The sequence below is a fragment of the Eschrichtius robustus genome, chromosome 13, assembly GCF_028021215.1.
Source record: "Eschrichtius robustus isolate mEscRob2 chromosome 13, mEscRob2.pri, whole genome shotgun sequence".
Taxonomy (NCBI): Eukaryota; Metazoa; Chordata; class Mammalia; order Artiodactyla; family Eschrichtiidae; genus Eschrichtius; species Eschrichtius robustus.
Genome location: NC_090836.1, coordinates 83,863,697 through 83,883,692, shown reverse-complemented (window position 1 = coordinate 83,883,692; position 19,996 = coordinate 83,863,697). Strand labels below are relative to the sequence as shown.

At 44.2% G+C, this 19,996-nt stretch overlaps 1 protein-coding gene across 15 annotated transcripts in view; it reads left to right on the top strand.

Annotated features, from left to right (window-relative positions):
- Positions 1 to 19,500, top strand: part of ANKS1B (ankyrin repeat and sterile alpha motif domain containing 1B) — a 1,169,527-nt gene extending 1,150,027 nt beyond the window's left edge. For 8 of the 15 annotated variants that reach the window (XM_068562021.1, XM_068562019.1, XM_068562016.1 and 5 more), the window contains 2 exons: positions 15,718 to 15,885; positions 19,390 to 19,500. In XM_068562021.1, coding sequence (XP_068418122.1) covers positions 15,718 to 15,885; positions 19,390 to 19,500 — 279 coding nt within the window. Of the gene's footprint in view, positions 1 to 15,717; positions 15,886 to 19,373 lie in introns of all 15 variants that reach the window. The other 7 variants (XM_068562020.1, XM_068562018.1, XM_068562015.1 and 4 more) reach the window with 2 other exon arrangements.
- The last annotated feature ends 496 nt before the right edge of the window (positions 19,501 to 19,996 follow it).

Sequence of the window (19,996 nt, the reverse complement as noted above, 5' to 3'; positions counted from 1 at the left end):
TCCCAAATTACTAACTTATCCCTCCTTCCCCCTTTGGTAACCATAATTTTGTTTTCTATGTCTGTGAGTCTATTTCTGTTTTGTAAATAAGTTCATTTGTATCATTTTTTTAGACTCCACATATAAGTGATATCATATGATATTTGTCTTTCTCTGTCTGATTGCACTTAGTATGATAATTTCCAGGTCCATCCATGTTGCTGCAAATAGCATTATTTCATTCTTTTTTATGGCTGAGTTATATTCCATTGTATATATGTACCACATCTTTAACCATTCATCTCTCAATGGACATTTAGTTTGCTTCCATGTCTTGGCTATTGTAATAGTGCTGCTATGAACATTGGGATGCATGTAACTTTTCAAATAAGGGTTCTCGTCTTTTCCGGATATATGCCCAGGAGTGGGATTGCTGGATCATATGGTAACTATATTTTTAGTTTTTGTAAGGAACCTCCATACTGTTCTCCATAGTGGCTGCACCAATTTACATTCCCACCAACAGTGTAGAAGGGTTCCTTTTTCTCCACACCCTCTCCAGCATTTATTATTTGTAGACTTTTTGTTGATGGCCATTCTGACTGGTGTGAGGTGGTACCTCGTTGTAGTTTTGATTTGCATTTCTCTAATAATTAGCAATGTTGAACATCTTTTCATGTGCCTGTTCGCCATCTGTATGTCTTCTTTGGAGAAATGTCTGTTTAGGTCTTCTGCCCATTTTTTGATTGGGTTGTTTGTGGTTTTTTTGATACTGAGCTGTATGAGCTGTTTGTATATTTTGGAATTAATCCCTTGTCGGTCACACTGTTTGCAAATTTTTCTCCCATTCCGTAGGTTGTCTTTTAGTTTTGTTTATGGTTTCCTGTGCTGTGCAAAAGCTTTTAAGTTTAATTAGTCCCATTTGTTACTTTTGCTTTTGTTTCCATTACTCTAGGAGATGGATCCCCCCCAAAAAAAAATTGCTGCAATTTATGTCAAAGAGTGTTCTGCCCATGTCTTCCTGTAGGAATTTTATAGTATCTAGGAGTTTATAGTATACCGGTCTTAACATTTAGGTCTTTAACCCATTTTGAGTTTATTTGTGTATATGGTGTTAGAGAATATTCTAATTTCATTCTTTTATATGTAGCTGTCCAGTTTTCCCAGCACCACTTATTGAAAAAAGACTGTCCTTTCTCCATTGTATATTCTTGCCTCTTGTTGTAGATTAATTGACAAGTGTGTGGGTTTATTTCTGGACTCTCTATTCTGTTCCATTGTCCTATGTATCTGTTTTGTGCCAGTACCATACTGTTTTGATTACTGTAGCTTGTCATATAGTCTGAAGTCAGGGAGCCTGATTCCTCTAGCTCTGTTCTTCTTTCTCTTTTTTTTTTTTTTTTTTTGTATTGGCTATTTAGGGTGTTTGGTGTTTCCACAGAAATTAAATTTTTTTTTCCAGTTCTGTGAAAAATTCCATTGGTAATTTGATAGGGATTGCATTGAATCTGTAGATTGCTTTGGGAGGTATGGTCATTTTAACAATATTGATTCTTCCAATCCAAGAACATGGTATATCTTTCAATCTTTTTGTGTCATCTTCAATTTCTTTCATCAGCATCTTACAGTTTTCAGAGTACAGGTGTTTTGTCTCCTTAGGTAGGTTTATTTCTAGGTTTTTTGGGGTTTTTTTGATGCGATGGTGAAAGAACTTTTTGTCCTGGGTCTCCAGGAGGGGATATTGTGTGATGGTGTCTTCACCAACATTCATATGCTGAATCTCCAAAACACAAGATGGTTCCTCAGAGGGTCCTTCAGTGAAAGTGGAGGCAGAACACCAACAGACTCATGAAAGCAATAAGGCAGGACAGCCCAGTGGCACAAAACACTGTCTTATCTAAAGTCAGGTCTGGGTTTGAATCCTGGCTCTGCCCCTGACTAGCTGTGTGAACTTGGCCAAGTTAATCAATCTCACTAATCATGAGTTTCTCACACATAAAATGGGGATGATAATTCCTCCTCTACAAGGTGGTTGTGAGGATTAGATAATCCACGTCAGGCCCTTAGCTGGTCTCTGGGGTGTAGTTAACAATGTCATGTTACCATGACAATGTCATGCTACCACTGCTTTAACAATGTCATGCTACCACTGCTTTATCATCTGTATGAGAGGAAGTAGAATGTGGTTCAAGTTGACAGGTGGTCCGATTTGGTGCAGGGATCAAACCTAGCACGGCTACAAGGGTGGACTGACTGCATGTCCATAAGCTAATGTCCACATAGAACATTTTCCCAGCTGGGTTTGATAGAAATTGGACAGAAGAGTCAACTCTTTGCTCTGGACTTGGAGTAGAGGCATTAGGTTTCCAGGTTAAAGGAAGAACTGAGTATTCTAAAATTCAGCTGAGCAGATGCTAGAATTGACATCCAATACAAAAACTGACCAAGTGGATGGCCAGCCCCACTAGTACATGGGGGTGAGCCATGGAAACACCAGAAAACAGGGCCTGGATTTTGCCTGGAAAACAGTTCCCAACCCTCTCTGCCAAAGAAGGAAAAGGCAGATGATGGATAAAGAATAAGATTATTTTGAGCTAGAAGATTTTCTCTTATTTTTAATGCTCAAAATGCAAAAGCTTATTATTTTTTATGATTGTAAAATTATTCGTCATTTGAATAAAGTTCAAAACATACAAAGAAGTATAAAGAAGAGAAAATTTGTCCACGGTCTTAACACTTAGTGATAACCACTAGTAACGTTTTGATATATACTGTTTTCTATGCACATAGACAGATACCATCTATGTACATATACATAATTTTTACTGAGTCTTTTAACCAGTTTTTTAAATGCCTCCATTTTCATTTTAAATGGCTGCCTAGTATCTCACTGTGTAGATCTATGTAGTATACTTAATCAGTTCCCTATTAGGGGGAAATTTTTAAACTACGATGAATATTCTTGCAAATATGCCATTGAACCCTTGAGCCCAAAAGATTTTCAAACCAGGAGTTTCCAACACAGAAAAATCCTAATGATGTGCCAATTAATATAAATTAATTACCTGGGTGCCCAGAGTTTTTCCTAGGGGACAGATTGCCTAAAGCCTATGCTTCAGTTATTCTAATACCAAAATGATGGGTGTGCCGGGTACAGCCTCAGTGACTAGGATGCAGGAGGACAATGGGGGACACCTCTTTGTCTCGTCATGAACCCCCTCTCCCTGACATCATTCAGGGAGCAATTCCTGGACATCTGTTAGAAGCCAGGCACTAGGGACTCAGCCCCTGACACAAGGAAGTAGCTCAGTAAATATCCGTGGTGATTGATGTTCAACTGCCAATCCTGACTGCCTCAAGAAGCTCACAGTAAATACAGGCTGGCCTACAGATCAATCTAGTTTGCATAGAAAAACAAGTTTGCATCCCTGGATTACATTTAGAATCTATCCTTAAAATATGATCGTCCTGCAAATACCTCTAATGTAGCAATTCTTAATCCACAGATCAAAATCCCAGGGGGAGAAGGGAAGGGCTTTGGAGATTGTAATGTGCCCCCATTGAATTGGGGTTCCCTGCCTCCACCCTAAAGAGCCTCCATTGGAGAGGGAGTGTTGCCTTTCCTCCCTCACATCACCCCTCGTCATGGGAGGGGCAGGGCCACCAGCTGAGAATCCCTGTGCTAAGGGTTCACGTCAAATCATAAAGAACACCCTCTGCCTGGAGACTGGTCCAGGCATGAGACCCTCACCGCAGCCAAGATGCATCCACCACCCAGGAGCTTCTGTATGTAATGTTTTTAAGTTGGTTTTTTTTTTTTTTTTAGCAGTTTGCAGAAGTCTTCTATTTTTTTTTTATTGAAGTATAGTTGATTTACAATGTTGTGTTAGTTTCTGGTGTACAGCAAAGTGATTCAGTTATACATATTTTTTTCATTATAGTTTATTACAAGATATTCAGTATAGTTCCCTGTGCTATACAGTAGGTCCTTGTTGTTTATCTGTTTTATATATAGTAGTGTGTATCTGTTAATCCCAAATTCCTAATTTATCCCTCCCCCTCCTTCCCCTTTTGGTGACCATAAGTTTGTTTTCTTTGTCTGTGAGTCTGTTTCTGTTTTGTAAATAAGTTCATTTGTATCATATTTTAGATTCCACATATAAGTGATATCATATGGTATTTGTCTTTCTCTGACTTCACATAGTATGATAAGCTCTAGGTCCATCCATGTTGCTGCAGATGGAATTATTTCATTCTTTCTTGTGGCTGAGTAGTATTCCATTGTATATATAAACACCACATTTTCTTTATCCTTTCATCTATTGATGGACATTTAGGTTGCTCCCATGTCTTGGCCATTGAAAATAGTGCTGCTATGAACATTGGGGTGCATGTATCTTTTCAAATTAGAGTTTTCTCCAGATATATGCCCAGCAGTGAGATTGCTGGATCACATAGTAACTCTGTTTTTAGTTTTTTAAGGAACCTCCGTACTGTTTTCCATAGCGGCTGCACCAATTTACATTCTCACCAACGGTGTAGGAGGGTTCCCTTTTCCCCACACCCTCTGCAGCATTTATTCTTTGTAGACTTTTAATGATAGCAATTCTGACCAGTTTGAGGTGGTAACCTCATGGTAGTTTTGATTTGCATTTCTCTAATAATTAGTGATGTTGAGCATCTTTTCACGTGCCTACTGGCCATCTGTATGTATTCTTTAGAGAAATGTCTATTTAGGTCTGCCGAAGTCTTTTTTTTTCCATCATTTATTTTTTTTTAATAGATCTTTATTGGAGTATAATTGCTTCACAATACTGGGCTAGTTTCTGTTGTATACCAAAGTGAATCAGCCATATGCCCCCATATCCCCTCCCTCTTGAACCTCCCTCCCATCCTCCCTATCCCAACCCTCTAGGTCATTGCAAAGCACTGAGCTGATCTCCCTGTTCTATGCTACTGCTTTCTACTAGCTAACTATTTTACATTCGGTAGTGTATATATGTCAATGCTACTCTCACTTCACCACAGCTTCCCCCTCCCACCCCGTGTCCTCAAGTCCATTCTCTATGTCTACATCTTTATTCCTGCCCTGCAACTAGGTTCATCAGTACCTTTTTTTTTTTTTAGATTGCATATATATGCGTTAGCATATGATATTTGCTTTTCTCTTTCTGACTTACTTCACTCTGTATGACAGACTTTAGGTCCATCCACCTCACTACAAATAACTCGATTTCTTTTTATGGCTGAGTAATATTCCATTGTATATATGTGCCACATCTTCTTTATCCATTCATCTGTCGATGGACATTTAGGTTGGTTCTATGTCCTGGCTATCGTAAATAGTGCTGCAATGAACGTTGTGGTACATGACTCTTTTTGAATTATGGTTTTCTCAGGGTATATGCCTAGTAGTGGGATTGCTGGATCATATGGTAGCTCTGTTTTTAGTTTCTTAAGGAACCTCCATACTGTTTTCCATAGTGGTTGTATCAATTTACATTCCCACCAACAGTGCAGGAGGGTTCCCTTTTCACCACACCCTTTCCAGCATTTATTGTTTCTAGATTTTTTGATAATGGCCATTCTGACCAGCATGAGGTGATACCTCATTATAGTTTTGATTTGCATTTCTCTAATAATTAGTGATGTTCAGTCTTTTTATCTTAAGTATAATTCTAAGGTACAGTGATCAAGAGCACAGCCTCTCAGAACACCTGGATTCACATCCCAGCTCAGCCAGGTGCTGGCCTCGTGAACAAGTTATTTAACCTTCCTGAGCTTAATTCTCTCACATGCAAAACAAGGATGATAATGGCCCTGCAGCTGTTTAATATGATAACTCCCACAGGGTTTGTTAGGATTAAATGAGATAGTCCATGTGCAACATGGCAAACAGTAAATAATAAATGTTGGCTGGTATTGTCATTAGGGTAAATGTTATTATGAATGATTCTCAAAATAATCCGGTCAGGTGGATACTGCATGTGTTATTATCCCCATTTTAAAACAAACAAACAAAAAATAACTGAGGCTCAGAGCATACTCTTCCCAGTAACTGCCCCCCACACCAGCCCTGAGGACACATGCACACAGGCTTCCTTCTTTCATTGGTGGTCTGTGTAAGGTAGAAAATACTCAACGTCAATTGCCATAATAAGTGTGGTCCCAAAAAGAGACTCACGCTGGAAAGGCCAAGGCAGGTATTTTCCAACAAGCTAGGAGGGGCAGAAGGAGCCAGGGTCAGAGACAACCAGGTTACAGCATTTGAGGGATGAGAGGTAGTGAACATAAAGCTAAATGAGTTTGGATTTATGCCCGAGCAAGGTAGCAACCAGAGATGAGAGTGTGGTCATGCCAACTTGAAAGGACATTCCAGCTCTGTGGTTTGGGCTAGCATGTGAAGGGACTCCTTAGTGCTTACCGTGACGCTGTGACCAAAACGGGTCACAGGCATCAGCCACCTTCCCCGAGGTCGGGGCTGGGAGTGGAGGCTCCGACCTCCTGTGACTATGTACTGTTGCTGTTGTTGTTTTTAATTTTATTGAAGTCTAGTTGATTTACAATGTTGTATTAATTTCTGCTGTACAGCAAAGTGATTCAGTTATACATATATATATTCTTTTTCATATTCTTTTCCATTATGGTTTATCACAGGATTTTGAATATAGTTCCCTGTGCTATACAGTAGGACCTTGTTGTTTATCCATTCTCTATATAATAGTTTGCATCTGCTAACCCCAAACTCCCAATCCTTCCCTCCCCCAGCCCCCTCCCCCTTGGCAACCACAAGTCTGTTCTCTATGTCTGTGAGTCTATTTCTGTTTCACAGATAGGTTCATTTGTGTCCTATTTTAGATTCCACATATAAATGATGTATGATATTTTTCTCTTTCTGACTTACTTCACTTAGTATGATAATCTCTAGGTCCATCCATATTGCTGCAAATGGCATTATTACATTCTTTTTTATGGCTGAGTAATATTCCATTGTATTGACGTATATGTACCACATCTTCTTTATCCATTCATCTGTCAGTGGACATTTAGGTTGTTTCCATATCTTGGCTATTGTGAATAGTGCTGCTATGAACATAGGGGTGCATATATCTTTTCAAATTATAGTTTTGTCTGGATATATGCCCAGGAGTGGGGTTGCTGGATCATATCATATGGCAACTCTATTTTTAGGGTTTTTTTAATTGAAGTATAATTGATTTACAATGTGTTAACTACTACTATACAACAAAGTGATTCAGTAATACATATATATATACACATTCTTTTTTTATATTTTTTTCCCTTATGGTTTATCATAGGATTTTTTTTAATATTTACTTATTTATTTATTTTGGCTGTGCCAGGTCTTAGTTGCAGCATGCAGGACCTTTGCTGCAGCATGTGGGCTGCTTTTTTTTTTTTTTTTTTAATATTTATTTATTTATTTATTTGGTTGCACCAGGTCTTAGTTGCGGTAGGCGGGCTCCTTAATTGTGGCATGCATGCGGGATCTAGTTCCCTGACCAGGGATTGAACCTGGGCCCCCTGCATTGAGTGTGTGGAGTCTTACCCACTGGACCACCAGGGAAGTCCCTATCATAAAATATTGAATATAGTTCTCTGTGCTATACAGTAGGACCTTGTTGTTTATCCATTCTGTATGTTAAAGCTTATATCTGCTAACTGCGACCTCCCATTCCATCCCTCCCCCAACCCCTTCCCCCTTGGCAACCATCAGTCTGTTCTCTATGTCTGTGATTCTGTTTCATAGATAGGTTCACTTGTGTCATGTTTTAGCTTCCACATTTAAGTGATACCATATGGTATTTGTCTTTCTCTTTCTGACTTAACTTCACTTAGTATGATCTCTAGGTTCACCCATGTTTCTACAAATCGCATTATTTCATTCCTTTTTATGGCTGAGTAGTATTCCATTGTATATATGTGCCACATCTTCTTTATCCATTCATCTGTCAATGGACATTTAGGTTGTTTCCGTATCTTGGCTATTGTGAATAGTGCTGCTATGAACATTGGGGTGCATGTTTGTTTTTTTTTTTAATTTTTTTTTAGCTGTGTTGGGTCTTCGTTTCTGTGCAAGGGCTTTCTCCAGTTGCGGCAAGCGGGGGCCACTCTTCATTGCGGTGCGCGGGCCTCTCACCATCGCAGCCTCTCTTGTTGCGGAGCACAGGCTCCAGACGCGCAGGCTCAGTAGTTGTGGCCCATGGGCCCAGTTGCTCCGCGGCATGTGGGACCCTCCCAGACCAGGGCACGAACCCACGTCCCCTGCATTGGCAGGCAGACTCCCAACCACCGCGCCACCACGGAAGCCCACATGTATTTTTGAATTATAGTTTTGTCCGTATATATGCCCAGGAGTGGGATTGCTGGATCATATGGTAGCTCTGTTTTTAGTTTCTTAAGGAACCTCCATACTGTTCTCCATAGTGGCTGTACCAATTTACATTCCCATCAACAGTGTAGGAGGGTTCCCTTTTCTCCACACCCTCTCCAGCATTGTTATTTGTAGACTTTTTAATGATGACCACTCTGACCTCTGTCAGGTGGTACCTCGTTGTAGTTTTGATTTGCATTTCTTTAATAATTAGCGATTTTGAGCATCTTTTCACGTGCCTATTGGCCACCTGTATGTTGTCTTTGGAGAAATGTCTATTTAGGTGTTCCGCCCACTTTTCGATTGAGTTGTTCGTTTTTTTGTTATTGAGTTGTATGAGAAGTTTGTATATTTTGGAAATTAAGCCCTTATTGGTCACATCATTTGCAAATATTTTCTCCCAGTCTGTAGGTTATCTTTTTGTTTTGTTTATGGTTTCCTTTGCTGTGCAAAACCTTATGTTTGATTAGGTCCCATTTGTTTATCTTTGCTTTTATTTCTATTGCCTTGGGAGACTGACCTAAGAAAACATTGGTACAATTTATGAACATTGGTACAATTTATGTCAGAGAATGTTTTGCCTATGTTCTCTTCTAGGAGTTTTATGGTGTCATGTCTTACATACAAGTCTTTGTGTATAATGTGAGGGTGTGTTCTAATTTCATTGATTTGCATGCTGTTGTCCAACTTTCCCAACACTACTTGCTGAAGATACTGTCTTTTCCCCATTGTATATTCTTGCCTCCTTGAAGATTAATTGACCGTAGGTGTATGGGTTTATTTCTGGGCTCTCTGTTCTGTTCATTGATCCATATGTCTGTTTTTGTGCCAGTACCACACTGTTTTGATTACTGTAGCTTTGTAGTATTGCCTAAAGAGTTGGAAGGGTTATGCCTCCTGTTTTGGCAATTCTGGGTCTTTTATGGTTCCATATAAATTTTAGGATTATTTGTTTCTAGTTCTGTGAAAAATGTCATGGGTAATTTGATAAGGATCACATTAAATCTGTAGATTGCTTTGGGCAGTATGGCCACTTTAACAAGATTAATTCTTCCAATCCAAGAGTATGGGATGTCTTTCCATTTCTTTGAATCATTTTCAATTTCATTTATTAATGTTTTGTAGTTCTCAGCATATAAGTCTTTCACCTCCTTGGTAAGGTTTATTCCTAAGTCTTTTTTTTTTTTTTTTTAAACATCTTTATTGAAGTATAATTGCCTTACAATGGTGTGTTAGCTTCTGCTTTATAACAAAGTGAATCAGTTATACATATACAATATGTTCCCATTTCTCTTCCCTCTTGCATCTCCCTCCCTCCCACCCTCCCCATCCCACCCCTCTAGGTGGTCACAAAGCACCGAGCTGATCTCCCTGTGCTATGCGGCTGCTTCCCACTAGCTATCTATTTTACATTTGGTAGTGTATATATGTCCATAACACTCTCTTATCCTGTCACATCTCACCCCACCCCCTCCCCATATCCTCAAGTCCATTCTCTAGTAGGTCTGTGTCTTTATTCCTGTCTTGCCACTAGGTTCTTCATGGCCTTTTTTTTTTTTTCCCTTAGATTCCGTATATATGTGTTAGCATACTGTATTTGTTTTTCTCTTTCTGACTTACTTCACTCTGTATGACAGACTCTAACTCCATCCACCTCATTACAAATACCTCCATTTCATTTCTTTTTATGGCTGAGTAATATTCCATTGTATATATGTGCCACATCTTCTTTATCCATTCATCTGTCGATGGACATTTGGGTTGCTTCCATGTCCTGGCTATTGTAAATAGAGCTGCAATGAACATTTTGGTACATGACTCTTTTTGACCTATGGTTTTCTCAGGGTATATGCCCAGTAGTGGGATTGCTGGGTCGTATGGTAGTTCTATTTGTAGTTTTTTAAGGAACCTCCATACTGTTCTCCATAGTGCCTAAGTCTTTTTTGATGCAATTTTAAGAGACTGTTTACATTCCCTTTCTGACATCTCCTTGTTAGTGTAAAGAAATGCAACCAATTTCTGTATGTTAATCCTGCATCCTGCTACCTTGCTGAATTTGTACTACTACTGTTCTAGTAGTTTTTGTGTGGAATCTTTAGGGTTTTCTATATATAGTATCATGTCATCTGCATATAAGGACAATTTTACCTCTTCCCTACCAATTTGGATACCTTTTATTTCTTTTTCTTGTCTGATTGCTGTGGCTAGGACTTCCAATACTATGTTGAATAGAAGTGGTGAGAGTGGGCATCCTTGTTCCGGATTTTAGCAGGAAGGCTTTCAGATTTTCACCACTGAGTATTATATTGGCCATGGGTTTGTCATAAATAGCTTTTATTATGTTGAGATATGTTCCCTCTATACCCACTTTTGTAAGAGTTTTTATCATAAATGGATGTTGAATTTTATCAAATGCTTTTTCTGCATCTATTGAGATAACCGTGTGGTTTTTACCTTTTCTTTTGTTGATGTGGTATATCACATTGATTGATTTGTGTATGTTGAACTATCCTTGTGATCCTGGGATGAATCCACCTTGGTCATGGTGTATAATCTTTATGTTTTGTTGGATTCAGTTTGCTAATCGTGACCAGCTCACAGGCTGATGGTTCCTCTTCCACCACCTGAATGAGGGTCCAGCCAGCCTTCCTTAGCACTGCATGGTATTCCAGTTATCTATTGCTGCTTACTTAGCAAACCACCCCAAAACTTAGTGCTGTAAAACAACATCCACTTTATCATGTTTACAATTCTGAGAGTCAGGAATTTGGGCAGAGCACGGCAGTTCTGCTCTTCTGCTCCACAATATCTGGGGCCTCCACTAGGTAACTCAGATAACTGCAGATGCTGGGATGCCTTGACTGGGGCCATCTGTCTGGGGCCTTGGTCCTCTGTGTGGCATCTTCTGGAGCTTGAATGTCCAGTATCACTCCTTCGCTTCATATCTGGAGCCCTGGCTGGGGTGCCTGCAACTGCTGTTTCTCTCCAGGCAGCCTGTTCCCCTGGCCAGCTTGGACATACTCACAACATGGTGATCTCAGGGAGGTCACACTTTTTATACGTGGCTGGTTTCCCTCAGAGTGAATGTTCCACGAGGCCAAGGTGGAAGCTGTGAGACCTCTCACAATCTAATCTCAGAAGTCCCAGCATGTCACTTCTGCACATTCTGTTAGTTGAGAAAGTCAGTATAACCAGTCCAGATTCAAGGAGGTGGAGGAACAGACTAGCCCTCTCAACAACCCCCTCTCACACCATGGCGTGAGAGAAGGGGAAGAGTGATGGCTGCCACCTTGGAGACAAGCTACCCACCTGGGAGGGTAAGAACATAGACTTTTTTTTTTTTTGAAGTATAGTTGATTTACAGTGCTTCAGGATTTCAGCACAGTGATTCAGTTTCATATATATATATGTGTGTGTGTGTGTGTGTATATATGTATATGTATATTTGGTTTGAGTATAATGTTTAATGTAAGATACAGTGGATTGGCAGAGTTGATACAAAGTTAAGAGATTCACTTCTAGTCAGTAAGTTAACAACCTAGGCACCTGCATATATATATATATATATATATATATACACACACACACACACACACACATATATAATGTTCCTTTTCAGATTCTTTTCCATTATAGGTTATTACAAGATGTTGAATATAGTTCCCTGTGCTATACAGTAGGACCTTGTTTTTCTGTCTTATGTATAGTAGTGTGTATCTGTTAATCTCAAACTCCTAATTTATCCCTCCCCCCCTTCTCCTTTGGTAATTTTTTTAAATTAATTAATTTGTGTATTTTTGGCTGTGTTGGGTCTTTGCTGCTGCGCGCAGGCTTTCTTTAGTTGTGGCGAGCGGGGGCTACTCTTCATTGCGGTGCATGGGCTTCTCATTGAGGGGGCTTCTCTTGTTGCGGAGCACAGGCTCTAGGCGCATGGGCTTAGTTGCTCCGCAGCACGTGGGATCTTCCCAGACCATGGCTTAAACCCATGTCCCCTGCACTGGCAAGAGGATTCTCAACCACTGTGCCACCAGGGAAGCCCCATTTTGGTAACCTTAAGTTTTCTATATCTGTGAGTCTACTTCTGTTTTATAAATAAGTTCATTTGTATCATTTTTTAAGATTCCACATGTAAGTGATATCATATATTTGTCTTTCTCTGAATTACTTCACTTAATATGATTATCTCTAGGTCCATACATGTTTCTCCAAATGGAATTATTTCATTCCTTTTTATGACTAATATTCCATTGTACACACACACACACACACACACACACACACACACACACCACTTCTTTATCCATTCATCTGTCAGTGGACATTTAGGTTGCTTCCATGTTCCATGTCTTGGCTATTGTAAATAGTGCTGCTTTGAACATTGGGGCGCATGTATCTTTTTGAATTAGAGTTCTTAAGAACATAGACTTTTGAGTCACAAATATTGGTTCATACCACTGCTCTGTAACTTTCTAGCTCTGTGATGTCAGGTTAATTACTTAACCTCTCTGAGCCTCAATTTCCTCATCTATAAAATAAGGATAATGATATTCTACTACAGATGATTGTGGTAAGACTTAAATGAGATAAATCTAGTGCTTGGTACAATGCCTAATATCTACGAAGTCCTCACTTAATGGTAGCCATACTACCTATAGTGATAACTAGTAGTGTTATTACTCCAGCTTGCCCTTTAGATATTCATTCATTCACTCAGCAAACAAGCCTCTATTGTGTGCCTACTGTGTGCCAGGCACAGTCTCTGGCCCTGGCCTCCCACAGTTGTAAAGATGATGATATGTTGTAAGCAGAAACTAAGTGGGCTTTCAGGCTTTCTGAGCAGCGTCCCTGGCTCTTCAGTGCCAGGCAGCATCTCTGGGGTCAGCAAGCCTGGCTCAAAGGAGGAAGCAAGGGCTTGTCACCTAAGCCTCTCTGATCAGATCATTTTTGGCCCTTTCCTATAGTGTCTTCCGCTCTCACAGTAACTCTCCTCCCATTTTAAGTAGTGGGGATATTACTAAGGAGAGGCTGGAGAAATGAACCCTCCTTCCCATTCAAACATGTGTCCTCAGGTCCCATCTGATGAGGATCTGTGCCCCTCAAGGGCCCCGGTACTTTGGTAACACAGGACTCCGCGTGCAAAGCCCCATCAGCAACCAGCTGCTCCTTGTGGGCTGTCACTGGCATCCAGAATTGAAGCTTCAAACACCGAGGTGACACAAAGTGTAGGAAAGGTAACAATGTCCAACTCTTTACAGATCATAAAAGAACTCTTAAAATGCAGCATTCTACATGAAACGAAAAGCAAGACGTCATGGAGAAAAAATGCAAGCCAAACTAGGAAAAGCTGCTTGGCAGGAAACCTCACAGTCTTGTCTGGTCTCTGTGTCTTACCTCAGCAGTTTGCTAACACCAGGAACTTCTTTACAATGAAAGGGCAGAACTTCTAACCCAGAAGCTTCCAAAAAACCTTTAGCCTTCCCATCAAAATCTTGTGAAAAATCTCACCTGCTCAAATGAGCATCTTTGGCTTTCATTTGAAGACACTGGAACTTTAAGTAAATCTCGCTTTCAGGAACTTGTTTCTAGGTTAATGATAAAGGAATTCACACTCAAGCACCTTTGTTCCGGCATCAAAAAGCAACATGTTACAGAACCGCTGCATCTGCCATCTTTCCCTTAGTCCAGTTGCCCACCCAGAGCATGAATATCTGCTACGTGTCCCTGACAGACAGCCACTATCTCCACAGCACTTGTGGAAAAGACAAGAGTCTGGACTTCATGGGGACAGCCAAAGCCCAAAGCCCCAGGCCCCCTTTCCAGGGGACCCATTGAACACCAGGCAATGGGCAACACTGGTGGTGACACGAGTGCCAAGTGTAGGCATTGAGGGTTCCGCCCTCCTGGTGCAGCCACGGCCGGAGCTGTCCACCAGCCCTCCACTGTCACTTGTCGGTGTGTTACTAATTTCCTAGTCTGACGCACGCTTGGAGGCAAACTCGGGCTCCGAGCTCCTTGCGGGAAGTGCTCAGCTGGCTGTGCAAGGCTGGGTCTCCAGTAAGCACACGTCTGTCTTGAGGGGCCACGGCTTCTTAACAAGTAGCTCAGAGGAGAGGACACATCCTCTGTCAGACCAGTTCTCACACTCAGGGCGTTTCCCCCCTGGCTTGGGCCTAAACCCCGGCAGTCCGGCGTGGATCTGAAATCTGGTCCGTCTGGAGACCCAAGGGCCTCTTCCACACGAGCCCCAACAGCCATCCCGCGTCTCCCTCCCTCTTCGGCAAGTGAGAACAGTCCTCAGCAGATCTCCCCAGAAGCATGGGAATCGAGATGTTCTGTGTGCTTGACTGGGGCAGAGGGAGCAGGGGTGCAACATCAGCAAACGCAACGTCTGTGGTTTTGAGGAAAAACCACATAGACTTTCTAGGGGCGTTCATGAGCATGGAAACGTGGGACAGACCACGCCAGCTCTCAGTGGTGCGGCGGTTTTAAGAAAGCTCTCTGTGACCCACAGGCATCCAGCTCTTTGATGCGCTGTGACCTCAGGTCTTGTCAAGACCCTGCTTCTGTGGGGTCAATGTCCTGTTTTCTCAGTGACAGCAGACAGGGGGGGACTGTGCTCAGAAGAGAAGGCAGAAATGAAGTACGAATCTGGAGACGCGAAGCTAGACGTCTTGAGGGGAGTGATTGAAGGTCCGAAGGAAAGAACTTCTCTCCCAGACAGACACTGCTTGGCATGGCATTCGAGCCTGACAGGATCTCCTGTCTCTTGCTGATTTGATGATAAAATATGGAGTGGACCCACAGGGAGAGCAAACGCCTCAAGAAATAGATGGATAATTGGCTGTGTTTGCATGCTCGCTGCTGTGAGTGTGAGACGCCACGCCAGCATGACTAATGCCTCTCCCCTCTGCCTGAATTAGAGTTTGATTGTGTCTCAGAGATGTTCAGTGAATCACAGATGTTGGAGGTGAAAAGACCCCCGACTTCTCAGTAACACCTCCTGTGGAGTGTGTGGGATCCTCCCCCCAGGCTGAGGGACCAGAGTGACCCCTTCCCTTCCGAGGCCTGGGAGCAAAGCAGCCACCCCGGATGGAGTGGGCTCCGGGGTCCCGGTGCAGGCTACTCACTGTGGCTGTAAGCAAGTGCATCGCGTCAGTAACTGATGCCTCGTACAGACCCTAAATTGGACCCAGAGGGTCCTGTTTGTCAGATTTCCCCTGGCTCTCTGCCACATCAGGTGGAACAGTTCAGGGTCCTTGCCGGTTCACCCCCTCAGTGTTCCTCAGCCACTCTGTTCTGATCTGGAAGATGCTGTCATAAACGCTTTCTCATTTCTCTCACAGAATTTAGCCTACGAGATCATCCTAACGCTGGGACAGGCATTTGAAGTTGCTTACCAGCTCGCGCTGCAAGCCAGGAAAGGGGGGCATTCCTCCACGCTTCCAGAAAGCTTTGAAAACAAGCCCTCCAAGCCCATCCCCAAGCCCCGAGTCAGCATTCGCAAGTCGGTGGTAAGTAGAAAAGACACAGATGTTCTGAAAACCTTGAACTGGAGGGGAGGGATCCTTGGTGCCGTGGGGGCTGGTGAGAATCCAGGGCCTGCCCTTCATGTCCTTCCCTCGGCCTCATCCTGGCATGTGTCTGTCCTCCTCTCAGCCCAGTTCCTGCAAAGTCTTGGGGACCATCTGCCTGAACTTGGAGGCTTCCAAGAAAATTCCACTGCTTTTGTCCCTTGCAGCAGCCTGTGAGGGGACTGGTCGCTGCTGGCCTCCCGGGGCAGTCTTTCCTCAAGGTCCAGGCGATCTTGGGAAAAAGGATCCCTGAGGCCCCGGCTGCCATCCCTCTAGGGGGCAAGCCTCTCACAAGCCGCTGGGCAGCAGAGAGGGTGGAAGAGGCTCACGGGGAGGGCATCCCTGGTACCCAGCTAGAGGAGGCTGGAGGCACAGGCTGTATGCAGGCCTGACAAGGAGGCCTAGGCACAGGCTTCCTGCAGAGTGGGGACTGTTCAGAAGGTACCGCCCCTCCTCCCTGGCATCTGCCTCCCTCCAGAAATTTCCCCCCTTCCCTCCCACACGCTCTGCACACATCCTGTCCTAACAGACTTTCATGACTTCAAAGCGGCCTCCTCTGGGGGTAGCAATACCCAGAAGCTGGAATGTTCCCAACCAGCCTCCCGTCTGGTTTCTGCTGCCGTATGGCATCCTAGAAACTCTGGGACTCAGGGCAGCAGGCACCCTGAGGCATCACTCAGCCCACATATCCTTCCGCCTGTGACTCTCCTCCTCCCCACCGAGCCCTGTCCCCAGAGTCGTGGGGAATTGTAGGGTTTTTAATGTTTGCAGAGGCACCACCCTTTGTGACCATGTGGCTTCTTGTTCACGATCTTCTCTTTGGCCTCTACTCCTGTCTCCATTCTTGGCAGCTTCAACATCCATGGGGATGATCCTCCCAGCGTCTGGCCCCTCTGCTCCTTGACAGCTCACCTCTCAGATCTCCTCCCCCACCTCACCGTTCCCTCCCATGCTCATCCCTCATCGCTGATCATCACCAGTAACTGCACGTCCTCTGACTTTCCTTCTGACCCCCAATCCTCCCACCTCAGCACCTCCCAGCCCCGCTGGCTCCCAATCCTGAAGCACTCCCAGAACTGCAGACTTACACAGGTTCAATTTCTCCCTCATTTCTCCTTCGAGGCTTAGCACACATCTGAAACTTAGTGTGTCCAGAACAGAATTCTTGATCTCTCCACAAAGTTGCTTCTCTCTCTCTGTCTCTCCCAGCTCAGTAAACGGCACAACCATTCACCATGTTGCTCAAATCTAGAAGACACCCTTGATTTCTGTCTTCCTCTCACCTGTGTCCACCCCACAAGCAGATTCCATCCGTTCAGCCCCTAAAACATCTCTCAGATCTGTCCACTCCTCTCCATTTCCTCTGTCAGTCACTCTTCCCATCCAAGCCGTCACCACCATTAATCTTCAAACTACTCCCATGCATCTCCTAAAAACTCCCCTCCTCCACCCGGCAACCAGGGTGACCTTCTTAAAACACAGATCAGATCATGGTACCACTGCCCCAATTAATTTCCCACCACACTCCTGACACTCAGGCCTTCCTCTTCCTGGAAACAAACAAAGCTCACTCCCACCTAAGGCCTCTGTGCCCCCTGTTCCCTCCACCTGGCTTTGTCTCCCCCTTGTTTCTGCACGGCTGAGTCTGGCTTGTCATCCAGGGCCCAGCTACACAAAGAGGCTTCTCCTGGACCACCCAGGCTTTTCCTGGCTTATCCTGTTTATTTATTGTCTATCTATCTATCTTATCCCACAAGAAAAGCAAGTTAAATGTCCAGGAATTTTCAGAACATTTAGGGGATTAGCTCTTAGACTATTGTATTCATTCCCGTGTGGGCTGGATAAATCTGTTCGTGGCAGGGACCTCCATCTGACTTCTGTCTGGTCCCCACAGACTTCTTCCAGATGAGCACAAAGGGTGTGTGCCATAAGAGCTCAGAATATTCATTTAGAAGCCTTCACTGAAAAATATGAAACATACAGTGAATAATACTGCTGTCCTTTAACTGCCGCAAGATCCCGTCCCCGTCATCAGCAGGTGTCTGTGTTCCATTTCCCTCGGCCCCAGTAGTTTATTTTTGAGAAACAGCCCATGATAAGACATGTGGAGTCCTCCCCACAGCCTTGTGGAGATACAGTCAAATTGCAGGTGGCCAATGGGCACAGAACCCACACTCTTCAGGCAGCTCCCTTGCCCCGGTTTCCTGAGCAGAGCAGGTGGCCAGGGCCAGGGGCGGACATGGAGACACCAAAGAAAGAGGCGGCAATCTGGTGGAGAACTGCCCCAGGCCCCCCGTGAGCTCAGAACTCAAGCGTCACCCAGAAAGGGCCTATTTAACCTTGTACACGCAGGGGCCGAAATGGTGTTGACGTTTTACAGCTCAGCTTGGTTCAAGGCTCACCCTGACCTGGACCCACTCACCTCTTCACCCTCAGTTGTCTCCCCCCAGGTCCCCCTCGGCGACCTGACTGCACGCCCTCAGACGGCCTCTTTCCCTTACCTCAGGGACCTTGCACACGCTGCCCCACACCCCCTGCCTTGCCTTTACCAGGAAGCTCTTGCTTCTCCTCCAGCTCTCCGTTTAGACATTACGTCTAGTCAACAAGTATTTACTGGGCGCGTACTGTTTAGTGGGTTGCCGGGAGCTTTTCTGAGTTTGAGGGAAGCGGGAATAAACACAACAGACAGAATCCCACCTTCATGAGCATACACTGTAGCGGAGGATGAACAAATAAACATGATGCATGTGGCAAAAGGATTATAAAGAAGAGAGCAGCAGAGGAGAGCAGAAAAGTTGAGGCGCTCTTGTGCTTGGGGTGAACTGGTGAGGAGGTGATGTTTGAACTGCGCCCTGATTGACATCAGGGCATAAAGCGGGCAGATGTCTGGAGAGTATTCAGGCAGAGAGGTGATGCGCACAGAGGCTCTGGGCTGGGGCCTGGTGTACAGCGAGCAGCAGGGAGGCCAGTGTGGCCGGAGCTTAGAAAGGCAGGCGGACAGGGCCACCGTGGGTCACCTCGAGGACTCTGGGTTTATTCTGACTGTAGTGGAAACCACTGGAGGCTTGAGAGGCAGGCAGGACAGAGCCTGGTTCACCTTCTCTAGGAAGCCCCCCTGGCTCCCGACATGGGGTCAGTGGCCTTCCTGGGTGCCCACAGAGCGCCCTCTTCCCCCTCAAGTCTCACTTCTCAGTAAAGTATTCCTACGCCTGCTCCCCACCTGTGTGCCTGCAAGAGCAAGGGCCGTGCCTCACTCACCATCCCCGCCCCCACGCCCAGTGCCTTGCAGTAAATGTGTATCAGAAGAACAAACAGATGACTCTCACCCCCCAACATCCTGAGGTCCTGCCAGAGCCCAGTGCTGGTTTCCAGGCAGCGTTAGGATGCATGCGTGCAACGCCAGGCAGGTACCGTATAACGGGCATCAGCCTTTCTGTTTTAAAGCAGATCGACCCATCTGAGCAAAAGACTCTGGCCAACCTGCCGTGGATTGTGGAGCCGGGACAAGAAGCCAAGAGGGGAATAAATACCAAGTATGAGACCACGATTTTCTGATACTCACCGTCCTCCCGTCCTCGCGGTGCCTTGCACGCCGAGCAGTCCCGGAGCAGGCTTTCCACCCAGCGCAGGAGGAAGACTGCTGTTTGTGTGGCCTTGTCACGGGCCAAAGGCCGCTGGCCATTCCTGGGGACGTTCTTTCTGCACCAGTGACAGGAAGTGCAACCAAGACTTTCCAGCCGTAACCCCTGAGAGAAATGAGTTAGGATTTGTGGCTCACTCTCCCGACTCCCCTCCCTGCTACCACCCAAGGTATTTCTAGTGACTTTGCCCCAACACTTGCTTGGCTGTATTTGGGGATGATACCTTAAGAAAAAAAATACAGGGGATCTCTAATACTGCCTAAAAGTATAAAAATCTTGGGTTTATTTTTCACTGTCAGCAGTTTTCAAGGTAGAATGAGAACAGAACTACCCCCAGAAAGCATCTGTAAAATCATTATCTCACTGAGTATCGTTTCATGCAAAAGGACAAAAAAGTACCCCCTGATTGC